The sequence below is a fragment of the Ursus americanus genome, chromosome 2 (assembly GCF_024610735.1).
Source record: "Ursus americanus isolate L20-20 chromosome 2, mUrsAme1.1.p, whole genome shotgun sequence".
In the NCBI taxonomy this organism is placed as follows: domain Eukaryota; kingdom Metazoa; phylum Chordata; class Mammalia; order Carnivora; family Ursidae; genus Ursus; species Ursus americanus.
This window is the reverse complement of record NC_142128.1, coordinates 73781643-73794646: the sequence shown is the minus strand read 5'-3', so window position 1 is coordinate 73794646 and position 13004 is coordinate 73781643. Positions and strand designations below refer to the sequence as shown.

General features: G+C 39.4%; 1 protein-coding gene across 4 annotated transcripts in view; it reads right to left on the bottom strand.

Moving 5' to 3' along the window:
• LOC123785801 (membrane cofactor protein-like) overlaps positions 1-13004 on the bottom strand; it is a 31999-nt gene that overhangs the window by 18509 nt on the left and 486 nt on the right. For all 4 annotated transcript variants that reach the window (XM_045787788.2, XM_045787790.2, XM_045787789.2 and 1 more), the window contains exons 2-5: positions 7098-7277; positions 6678-6777; positions 1725-1810; positions 692-889 (exon numbers count right to left, since the gene is read on the bottom strand). In XM_045787788.2, coding sequence (XP_045643744.2) covers positions 692-889; positions 1725-1810; positions 6678-6777; positions 7098-7277 — 564 coding nt within the window. The remainder of the gene's footprint in view (positions 1-691; positions 890-1724; positions 1811-6677; positions 6778-7097; positions 7278-13004) is intronic.

Genomic DNA, 13004 nt, shown 5'->3' with positions numbered 1-13004 from the left:
GATCAAACCCCATGTCAGGCTCTTTGCTCAGTGGGCAGCCTGCTTCTCCTTCTCCCTGCCCCCTACTCATACTCTCTCTTTCTTTCTCTCTCTCTCTCTCAAATAAATAAAATCTTAAAAAGAAAGAAAGAAAGAAAGAAAGAAAGAAAGAAAGAAAGAAAGAAAAGAATAAATATTTGCTGTTATTCAGTGGTTCCTTTCTTCCAAGAGTCAAATCCCCTCTAGTGCCTCCCTGGTTTTGATCATTCTCCAGTGTCGTGAACATTGTTTTTAAATATGTTTTGTCCAGACCTTTTCAATCTTGGCAGTGAGAGGGCTAGTCTTTTACAATTTATTCTGTAGCCAGAACTATCAGGTATCTTGTAATATAAGAAAAGATTTTCCTACTCTTAACCCAGTATGTGTTGAATTTTTGGGTTCTTTCAAGCAAAAAATTCCTAACTCATGCATATACACAGTAGTTTACGGTATGTGTGAACGGGAATGCTGAGAACATGTGGGATGAGGAGAAGGGAACTCTGTAACTAGAACTGATTTGACTTGACCTGTATTAATCTACATTGGAAGTCAATTTAACAGGAGGAGGAAGCACATATGACTGTTTTGTTTACTTATAGATAAAACTATTTATAAAATGTTTCCAAATTTAAAATTTATAAATGAAGAAGGAAATAAATGGAAATACCATTACCTTTACACTGAGGAGGGGCACTACTCCACTTGTCAGTCTCAACACAAATAAGTTTGTTGTTTCCAACAAGTGAAAATTCATCTGGTCCATTTGAAGGATCACAAGTATAAGTAATTAATTCATTATATTCAAATATAGTTCTGTGACTATTGCTGTATTTTCCATTTTTTATTTTTGCAGGTGGTTTACAGTAAATCTCTTAAAAAGGAAATAAGAAGAGGAAATAAAGGGCAAAAGGAAAAGTGTTAAGATCACATTATAAAGTCCTACGAACAGCCTTCAGTAAAAACATTAACAATTTCTACAAGCTAGCTGTGAATCCAGTACCTATTTAGGTTCCTACAAGAAAATAAATGATCCCAAATTCAAACCATGCACAAATAAACTTTCAAAACACAAAACTCATTTTCTTCAATACCTTTACGAAGTATCTATTATTACTTTATAAAGGCATGCTAAGTTTTGTTCTAGTCGTCATAAAAGGTACTGAAATTTTAATGAGAGACATGCTTGTGATTAAAAATAAAATTCACTGCTAGCTGAGAAATTCTTTATATTTAAATATAACCATTTGCATATGTATATATCCATTTGTTAAATGAATGATTCGCAATAATACCAAGACATTGTCTTTCCTCACTTTCATCCTTATGAACATACAGTGAAATTTTCCAGGGCTACAAATTGTGTGCTTTCAAAACAGACTAAATCCAGATGTCCCTCTTTAAGCCAAATATTAAAGAGATTTGCAGAAATGTAAAACAATGGCACTATTTTCAGTATTTGTTTTGGAAAATTTATTTTTCATAAAAATATGCTGAGTATGTTAATGTATTGAGCTTACTATTCTTAAACATGAATAATTATTTTTAAAACTTCACATTTTTTATTCCGATATAATGAATATCAATAAGCACAGGCCACATAAAGAAAAGCTCTTTGGGATCTTTGTCAATTTAAAAGCATAAAGGGGATCTGAGGCCCAAAAGACTGAGGCTTGCTTGTCTAAATTCTAAAATGAAAATTTACTTACTTTTACACTTCGGTAATTCATCACCCCAAAACACATCATTTCCACGACGGTTACAAAGTACAATTTGTTTTCCAGATAAGTAATAACTGAGAAAAGAAAAACTTACTGTTTTCTCTATTAGTGAACAAGAGGAACATAAAAATGAAAATTTTAATACTGTTGCTATTCTACACCACAGTAGTTTGAGGGAGAAGTTTCTTAAATACCATTGTATAGTGAAAGTGCTACCATATCTGCTCTTAATTAGACAGAGTTTCTACATTTGAACCCTCAGTGACCAAAAGCAAAGATGTCCAAATAAATCTGCTGTAACTGTCAGTCTGGCCTCTTTGCTATCTCCAGCAATCACATTACACATTCATTTCTATGCCTATGGTCACACCATTCTTCTCAGTAAAAACAGCAACCGAGTAGAAAGATTAGGCCCTAGAGCTTGCCTGTCTGGATCCGAGTCCCAGCTCCATGACTCACTTTCTACCTGAGCTCAGACAAGTCCCTTAATTGTCCCCTTGCTCAGCTTCCTCATCTATGAAAAGGGGATAGCAGTGCATACTTCATGGGATTATTTCAAGGGTTAGATGAGTTAGCATCTGGTACATAGTGAGTGCTAGGCAATTTTTACCTCTTGTTAATATTCTTTCTTTTTTTTTTTTTTAAGATTTTATTTATTTATTTGACAGAGAGAGACAGTGAGAGAGGGAACACAAGCAGGGGGAGTGAGAGAGGGAGAAGCAGGCTTCCCACTGAGCAGGGAGCCTGATGCAGGGTTTGATTCCAGGACCCTGGGATCATGATCTGAGCCGGAGGCAGATGCTTAACGCCTGAGCCACCCAGGCACCCTCTTGTTAATATTCTTTAGGTAAGAATATTTTTCTGGGACTAGTCAGGAATATTATTCAATGAAATTTTCTCTTGTGATTTAAATTCACAGTACTCTCTTCTCCTGCTGGACTCTTACTGTAATAATCATGAATAATTCTATTTATTTGCTACTTCGCATTTATTATTTTGCTTTGACACCTCTCTATACATTGTGTTTCTCAACAAGGCTACAACTTCTTTGAGAAGAGAATATGTCTTAAACTTTTTGTACCCCTCAAACTGCCTAGCAGGCTTGTTCTACATAACTACTAATTGGATGTTCCAATATTTTTACTTGATCAAATTAAAAAAAATAGTTGGTGAAACTGTTTATTTGTGGATCCAGTTGTTTTTCTCTACATTATGGTATTTAGTGGAGGATTCTGGGAAAATGGCAGAATAGGAAGCACTAAGAATCTGTCTCCCCAACCAGACAATGACTACAATGGCGGAATTGGCCTAATGGAACTATTTTGGAACCCTGGAGTCTGATGATGGCTTGCAACTTCCAAAGAAAGACTTGGACAGGTAAATTGCATTGATTTCGGTCAATAACATCCTAGCACAGTGTCAGGTACATATCTCCCACTCCCCACAGGCAGCTGTTTATATGTTCCTGGAGCCGCTTAGAAGCAGTTTAGGGAGCTAGGGTGAGCAAAAAGGACCCTGACCTCCAGATACTGGGGATCTGTGCTCTTACCACTGAATTTTGCTTCTGATCACAGAGAAGCAGTCAAAGAGGTAGGCAGCCACAATTGTCATACCTACCTCCAACTCTTATAAGCTCCTTTCTGTCTGAAGTGACATCCAGGGAATGTAAACATCCAGTACTCTCTGCTCCCCACTTCATTTTTCACTTTTTCCCTCTCTGGAGCCAGACATTAAAGACTAGAATATTCAAAACCAACTGCATATGTGAAGAAAGTTAAGAAGTGAGTATGCATGCCCAAGGAAAGTCTCATGAAAGACTGAAAAGACCATTAATTTAGATGTCAGGCTGATAAAATATGGGAAGAGTCAAGATGTCCATTGACAGATGAATGGATAAAGAAGATGTGAAACAGATATAGATAGATAGATAGATAGATAGATAGATAGATAGAGACAGAGATAATGGAATATTACTCAGCCATCAAAAAAGAATGAAGTCTTGCAATTTGCAACAACATGGATGGAACTAGAGGGTATTATGCTAAGTGAAATAAGGCAGTCAGAGAAAGACAACTATTTTAAGATTTCACTCATATGTGGAATTTAAGGAACAAAACAGATGAACATAGGGGAAGGGAAGAAAAATAAAATAAGATGAAATCAGAGATGGAGACAAACCATAAGAGACTCATAACTATAGGAAAAAATGGAGGGTTGCTGGAGGGGAGGTGAATGGAGGGATGGGGTTACTGGGTGATGGGCATTAAGGAGGGCAACTGAAGTAGTTGGCACTAGGTGTTATATGCAACTGATGTATCACTAAATTCTACCCCTGAAACTAATAATACACTATATATTAATTAAATTGATTTTAAATTAAAAATAAGTAAATAAATGTCAAGCTGATCCTCAGCAGATACACTGTACCACAATCACAAAAATATGAACAATAACATAACACATTGGCCCTAGGGAAAGGGAAGAATTTTATTTCCATATTATTAGATTCAAATGTCCAGTATTCCACACACACACACACACAAATCACAAGATATACAAAGAAACAGGAAAGCTTAGCCCATTGAAAAGAAAAAATAAATCAACAGAAACTGTTCCTGAAAAAGACCTGATGGCAGATTTACTAGACGAAGACTTCAAAATAACTATCTTAAACATGCTCAAAGAACTAAAGGAAGAACCGAAGAAAGTCAAGAAAATGATAGATGAATGAAATGTAAATGTCGATAAGGTGACAGAAAACCCAAAAAGAAACCAGAAAGAAATTCTGGAGCATAAAAGTAAAGTAACTGGGATATGAACAATTTACTAGAGGCTTTGAAAGCAGATTTGAGCACCAGAAGAATTCAGTGAACATGAAGCCAGAACAAGGGAAATTACTGAGTCTGAGGACAAGAAAGAAAAAAGAATGAAGAAAAGTGAGCAGAACCTAAGGGACCTGTGGGACACCATTAAATAGAACAACATACACATTGTGGGAGTTCCAGAAAGATAAGAAAGACAGAAAGGGGCAGAGAGAATATTTGATGGCTGACAACATCCCAAATGTGATAAAACAAAGACATGAATATAAACATCCAAGAAGCTCAACAGCCTCCAGGCAAAAATGAACTCAAAGAGTAACTAAGACACATAATAAGCAAACTTTCAAAAGACAAAGACAAAGAGAGAATCCCAAAAGCAGGAAGAGAGAAGTGAGTCATCATACAAGGGATCCTCAATGATATTATCAGCAGATTTCTTATCAGAAGTTTTGGAGGCCAGAAGATAGCGAGACAGTATACTCAAAAAAGTGCTAGAAGAAAAAAACTGTCAACCAATAATCGTCTACCCACCAAAACTATCTTCCAAAAGTGAAGACAGTTTTGTTTATAGATAAACAAAAGCAGAGGGAGATAATGACCACTAGATGTCCCTTGCAAGAAATAAGAACTGCTCAAGGGAGTCCTGCAAGATGAAATGAAAGGACACTGGAAAGTATCTTTGAGCCATATGGAGAAATAAATATCTCACTAAATACATCTCACTAAAAAATTTATATATTTTATATATATATATATATATATATATATATATATATATATATATAATACAAGGTAAATACATGGGTAATTATAACAGCTTGTATTATTGTAACAATGGCTTATAACTGCAATTTTTGTTTTCTTTATAACTTAAGAGACCAATACATTAAAGAAAAAAAAAAAAAGAAACGTAAAACATAGTATTATTGTAATTTTGGCTTTTAACTCCAAATCTTGTTTTCTACATAATTTAAAGGACTGATTTAAAAGAATTAGTGTATATATTTTTGTGTAATAAACAATCAAATGGGGTGGGGGTGGAGTTATAAAGGATCAGAGATTTTGTATGTTATGACATTAAACTGATACAAATTCAAATTAGAGTGTTATAACTTTAGGATGTTAAATATAATCCCCATGATAACCACATAGAAAGCAGCCACAGAACAAACACAAAAGGAAATGAGAAAGGAATTTAAACATTAACGCAGGAAATGAGGGCCAAAATAAAAGCTATAAGGCATATAGAAAACAAACAGCACAATGACAGAAGTAATCCCCTCCTTAACAGTAATTACTTCAAATTTAAATGGTTTAAAATTCTCTAATCGAAAGACAGAGATTGGTAGAATGGATGAAAACACATGGTCTAACTATATGCTATCTACAAGGGACTCACTTAAGATCCAAGGACACAAACAGGTTGAAAGTAAAGGGACTGAAAAAGATATTTCAGCAAATAGTAACCAAAAGGCAGTAAGGCTGGCTATACTAATATCAGACCAAACAGACTTTAAATCCAAAAAGGTTACAAGAGACAAAGGACGTTATACATTAATAAAGGGTTCACACAGCAAGAAGATTTAACAGTTGTAAACATTTATGCCACCTGATGACAGACCATCAAAACATATGAAGCAAAAACTGATAGAATAGAACAAAGAAATACATTTCTACATAATAGTCATTTCTACTAGTTGGAGACTTCAGTACTCAGTCCACAGTAGTGGACAGAACCACGAGACAATGTAAGTAAGGAAATAGAGGACTTCAAGAACACAACATTTCTGCTGAGTCCTTCTTCAAATCTGAGAGTTGGCATTTTAAATAGGGTACACTTTGTCAAAGATAAAGTCACCATGATTACTACATTTTTGATGCTTACAATAAACTTATTAGATATGTAAGTATTAGACAATTTTGCTTTCCTTCAATATAAATTTCTTTGAATTAATTATGCATCTTTTCAGTCCCTAATAAAAAGCCCAAGGGTTGTTTGGCTGTAAGGGCAACTTATCACATAAAAAGCAGATAAAATCAACTTTAGGGGAATGCTTGAGAAGCAAACCAAAAACGGAATTAGTAACATTTACCTTATTTCCTCTAAGGAGCAACTTACCCCTCATCACAATAAAAGTGAGCTTCATTATCAAATTGAAAGGAGTTATTTGGGGCAACGACTTCACCATTGTGGAATATTGGATCGTCACATGCTTTTTCTAGAATAAAATTTTAAAATTTGTTTTTTAAACCAATTTCAAAACAGATTTAAAACAAGACCAAAATTTTGCACTACTCTCTGCAATTAATGCAATATCATTTTCTATAACTAACTGGTATGCAAACTTAAAATTCACATTTAACCAGGTAAACAATTGTCAAGAAAAAGATCCCCTGGGGATTTCTTAAATACTGGAAAAAATACTGCTATCTGAAACCAATTTTCACATGGGAAAATCTTACTGTAGTAGAAAGCGGACCCTAAAATTTGTAAAAATCTCTAGAGAAAGCAAAAATTTTTTTGTTTTTGTTTACTCACTGTAACAAGCTTCTTCGATAGGGAACCATGAGTGATTCTGTTCACAATAAGCCATGACGGGTCGCACAGTTAGGTATCCTGGATGACACTGATAATATATTCTCTCCCCAACTTCATAATACTCCTTAGGGGTACCCTTGAGGTCCATAGTTTCATATTTTGGTGGCTTACCACAGGCATCTCAGGATAAGAGAATAAGAACATGAAAAATTTTTTCGATTTTTTTTTATGTCTTATTTTAAATGCATGTTAAGTATTTATCTCATTCACCAGCCAAGGACCGTGGTCTGGCAGGAGGTAGGTAATACAGAATACGTGGAAAGATCCTTGGCAAGCTTTTAATGATACTTACATGCTTTTACCCAGGTGGTCGGAGTAGTGGAGGATGTGCCTTGGTTGCTTTAAATAACAGGCTATTAGCATTTTATTTGGTGGGGAATAAGCTGAATTTTCATGCAATGATAAATTGAAGAGACAAAAATCAATGTTTATGGTCTTAAAATATATACAGGTATGTGACCTTCCCCACTTTTTTCTAAATTCATTTCAACACTCGCCTCTCCTCTAAAAAGCCTTCTGTAGTACACAGCACTCTGCTCTGATCACCCTTCCATAGTCTGAAACAAACCAATGATAACTTGTCACTTCAGGCTCGGTCTCCTCTCAGAAGGCAACTGCCTAGAGGTCAGGGATCGTAGGTCTTCTTTTTTCTACTGCACTGTGTACTGGGGCTTCAGAAATGCTAGAGTAACAAGTGATTGTTAAATAAGCATTATTACTGGTTAAATAAGCATTACGAAGTTCATAGATCAAGATAAATATGCACCAAAGTCTTTCATGTAGGATTTCATTTCATGTTTCATGTGAGTGAACTGAGCTTCTCACAAGTAAATAGATACCATTTAAATACCAAAATGTACTACTCTGGGGACGCTTGGGTGGCACAGCGGTTGAGCGTCTGCCTTCGGCTCAGGGCGTGATCCCGGCGTTATGGGATCGAGCCCCACGTCAGGCTCCTCTGCTATGAGCCTGCTTCTTCCTCTCCCACTCCCCCTGCTTGTGTTCCTTCTCTCGCTGGCTGTCTCTATCTCTGTCGAATAAATAAATAAAATCTTTAAAAAAAAATTTACTACTCTGAATATCCTTACAGGACAATAATGCTGCTTTTTTGGGCATTACAATACTTTAACAATAGATGCCATTATATTATACCATAGGCTGCATGCAGAAAATTCCCCAATGTTCCAGGGGAGTTTCAGGAAAGTGAAATAGTGCTGTACTACAGATCAACACAACTGTTCGCCTCTACACTTGCAAAAATCATACAAGTACTCCCTAACCTTGCAAAAATTAAAATAACTCTCTGACACCAGCACAAACCCACAGCTCCGCCCAAAACACTAGCTTCAGAAAATCATGGTCTCCGACCAAACCTGGAATCTCAATGAAACCTGACCTACCCGCTGTGTCTCCTATGGCTACAAAACCTAGTTTTAAGCTTCCTTTGCTTCCTCAAATACAGACTCTGGCATCTACACTTCTCAATTGTATTTCTCACTTCCCACGCACTTCTGGGCCTATGAAAATCAGTTAAATTACTTTCAAAGTCATTAGTTGACTCCTTTCTTGGTAAATTCATTTTAACAGTTTCTCTCTCAGCAATGTTAGTTACTCTGTCTATACCATCTGGAGCCATTGATCACTCTGCTTTCTCCTGCCTGAAAAGCTCTCTCCCTCGTTTCCAGGAAAACACACCACCCAAGCTGGCAGCTTGTCCTCTGGCTACCCTTCCTTCTCCGCCTAATTCGATCATGTGATGTTCCTAATGGGCTGCTGTGGGATCTCTGGTTACTTCACTCAGCACATCCCTGGGGTGAGTGTGTATTCTCCCGTGACCTCATTACCATGAGAAGAGCTGCCTCCCAAATCCTGATCTCCATGCTTGATCTCCAGCCAAGGTGCCGACTGTATACATTCAATTGCCTTCCTGAAGCTGTACCCCATAGGGTTAATGAGGTTGAAACTGGCAGAAAGTTTATACTTTTTTTTCCAGAGAACTGTTTCTCCCTAATCAGCTATTGTGCCTTTTCAGACCCTACTAACAAACTCATGAGCTGTTACTGCAGAAGCCCGGAATCAAGGTCAACGGATATGGCTCCGATCTATGGACAAACACGGCTGTGCATTCTTTGCCCTACATAAAGAGCCTAAGACCCGATCCAGGTTATACCAGCTCTCAGTGCAGGCCTGTAGCCCCTTCTACTTGTCCTGAGATAACTTCCTGAGGTCAGGGGCTAACTTTTGCCTCCTTCTGATGCCGAGTATCTACCCCAGAGGGAACGTGGGATGTATGCACCTATGACACTCAGGGTACATGCTCCATCTTTCCTCATGAGGAAGTTGTAAGTCGCCCTGCCGTTTTCATAAATACGTATAGAATCTCAAACCCAATGAGTATTAAAAAAACTTGTTCTCTCTCCCAACACTCTACGTCTTGTTTCTTAAACAACAGTGGTGACGGTAATAATCGTGTTAGAAATAGCAAACATCCAGCACTACCTGTACCATTTTTTTTTTTTTTTTGAGTTGGATGTCCTTTACTCAAGGGAACATAATCCAAGGATTGAGGGAATACGGTGCCTTTTATGCCCTGGAGCACTCTTCCCAAGGTATTTGGAGCAAGAAGGAGGTTTACAGAGCTTTTGAAGAGGCGACTCAGAAACAGGGCATGGATGTCTAGGAGGTTGGAGATTTCCTTCTAAGGCTACCAGGCCCAATTCCTCAGGAAAGTTTGCTAAAGCTCTGAGGATGGCGACTGGTGTGTGTTGGGTGTCCTTGACAGTTGTTTCCTGTAAGTGCAGGCTGACTTGGGGTTAAATTTGTGATGTGGGCCAGGTCACTGGGCCTCCATTTTGTGAGTTCCGATATATGGGTTAACTTTAACAATTCCTTACCTACATTCCCTACATTCCTTAGACTATCATAATTTTCCAAGAAGGACAGTTATTATCACAATAACAGGAACTTGAGGGAGATGGCAAGTTGAGATGTTCTTCAGTTATTTTTATTTCTCCCCCCAAATGCACATACTAACTTGGCTCAGAACATCCAGATTAGGTTGCAAGCCCTACTCATAGTTGAATCTTTTTTATGTTGCCTTTATTATCATTTCCCTCTCCCCTTAGGATTCTTCGGTGAAAGGCTCTAGATTTGTAGCTGGATTTCAATCAGATAATACTTGCAGTCCTTAGCTTTGCCTGTCAAAAACCACCAGAAGGAGAGGTGCTCAGGGAAATGACATGTACCATTATTCTAAGTGCAATTTAACTTATCTTCATACTCATCCTATGAGTTGGGCACTATTTCCCCTCTCTCAGATGAGCCAACTAAGACACAGTAGGTTAAGTAACTTGCCCAAGACAGTATCTCCAGCAGCCACGCAGCCTGCTTCCACTAGCGACACTGCTCCCCACCACGGTCATCTGAAACTCTCCCACGCTTACACCAACACCTTGCAATGGAGTCCTCAAGAAATGGTCTTCTACTGAGTCTGGAGAAATTAAAGTAACCCTGGGAGCGCCTGGGCGGAGCAGTCGTTAAGCATCTGCCTTCAGCTCAGGGCATGATCCCAGAGTCCTGGGATCGAGCCCCACGTCAGGCTCCTCCGATGGGAGCCTGCTTCTTCCTCTCCCACTCCCCCTGCTTGTGTACCCTCTCTTGCTGGCTCTCTCTCTCTGTCAAATAAATAAATAAATAAATAAATAAATAAATAAATCTTAAAAAAAAAATTTAAAGTAACCCTGGTTTAGATTTGCTATGTGCTAGTAAGTCAAACAAAAGGGCTCAAGTGCCCTGAGAGGACAGATAATAACATCATGTCTGAATTTTAATGATGGGGATTATTCATTCCTGGCTATCCTGTTGCTTTTCACAGAGATTTGCTCTGTGTTCTAGTCTTTGGCCTTTCTCTTTGCCTCCCTTGTCCTCCTGCTGCCACACCGGGTAGCTCCGCAGCCCCTGAAAGCCCCCAGCCATGTCCCATCTCTAAGCGTCTGATCACACTGCTGCCTCTGCTCTGAACACCCTCCCTCCCTGCTCAGCTGCAACCCCTGCTCTACTCCTGCCTTCCTAGCCTGAATCCACTCAACCGCTCCTCTAGGGAGCACTGTGTGCGTCCCGGGGAGGCGGCGCCCAGTCCCCTTCTCCTGGACTGTCCTCCGCATGGATCTCTCAGTCACTACCACATGTTTTTGTGTTTAACAGCTCCTGTGGCTGACTCCATTCACCCAAGCACAGTAAGTCCACCAGAGGAGCTGGGCCAAAAAGGACGATCCGGCCCGCAAAGGACCACTGCTGTCAAACGGAACACCACGGTGAAGAATATACTGTGATGCATCTAACAATGAAAAGAATCATCTTTAACCTCTATGCCCTGGAGAAAGATCTGGCCAAGTAAATTCTTCTGTTGCCTACCTCCCAGTATTCTGGTAACCTAGCAATTGACCAGATAAGGACTGCTCCCTTTGCATTACAGTTCATAGAGGAAGAAAATAAGAAGCTACCCTGTAAGCAAGCACTTAAGGTTCCCCTTAAGGGAATCTGAGAGCCGGCCAAGCCCACACCTTCCCAGGTCGGGGAGCAGACGCAACAATCCCCCAAGCTTGAAGGACTTGGCTAAGTCCATTAGAGAGAAAGAGAAGACAGAAAAAAGATACCTCTCACTGCAGGAGATGGTGTCCAAAAAAGCAGACCCCTTCTGGAAGGATGAGACTGGTTCCGAATCAGACAAATGTTCCCTTCCGCCATCGTGTGCAGCTGACAACTAACCACCTCTGAGATGGCAAGCCTCCAGGCACAACACTGTCTGCTTGCAAACCTGCTTCTGGGCCTGCGAGCTGCTTCAAAACTGACATGTGTATTCTAGTCCTGCATTTTCCCTGCCCGACATCATGAGGCTCATTTGTACTTTCTCTAATTTCATACCTATCCTGCGAACTTTCAACTTGGCCTTGTGTTTCCTTTTCTGCATTTCTAAGTTTTGTTACCTTCCAGGTTGCACCCTATTCATTTTATTTCCTCTTTTCCAGACGACATTCACGGTCTCCTTCAACTGTGGGCTCCAAGGCTAATCTAAACTGGATCCTTTCTAAAACGTTTTTTTCTTTTCTTTTTATTGCCACTGGCCCCTTCCCACGCTACTCCCCACACAGAAATGAACTCTTTGGTGATCAGGAACAAGCAAGACTAGAGTACTGTGAGCCCTGCAGACTCTATCACAGCCAGTGGAAGACAGAGCCTCTCTGAAGGTCGGCTTCCCCTGACTTCGCTTAGGCACCACAGAAAGGCCATCCTAAGGCCGGCTGTTTACAGATCCTTCCTCCTGGAAGCAGGAGGAATTTTTGCTGGCACTCTAAGTCCCAGCCTAATTGTATTTTATTATTATATTTCATTTTCTGGTACTCAATGGTTATACAAGAGTGTTGACACTGGGCAAAAAATTGCACATCTGGAACCACAAGTGTGACAAGATGGCTCTCTGCATTCTAGTGGGGAGAGCAGAAAACGGTTTTGCGAGAGTGACTTGACGCTCAGTCAGGCGGGATTTGAGCTGGAGTGTGTGTCTGTCTCAGATAGGGTGTTCAGAGAGGGGCCTCCTGAGCAGGTGACATCTCAGCTGAGCTTGAAGGATAAGAAGGAGTCTTACAGACAAGGGGCCGGAGAAGAGTGCTCCGAGTGTGAGGGAATAGTAAGTACAGAAGCCCCACGGGGGCAGAGTTTGGCCTCTTCAGTAAGAAAAATTCTCCCTGCCCCAGTCATGTTAAATGCTAGCAGAGAATCAAGCTCCTTTCCTCCAAAACACGTCTCGTGGGTTATAATGTATTCACTAGTAGTATGTTTTGTCTGCCA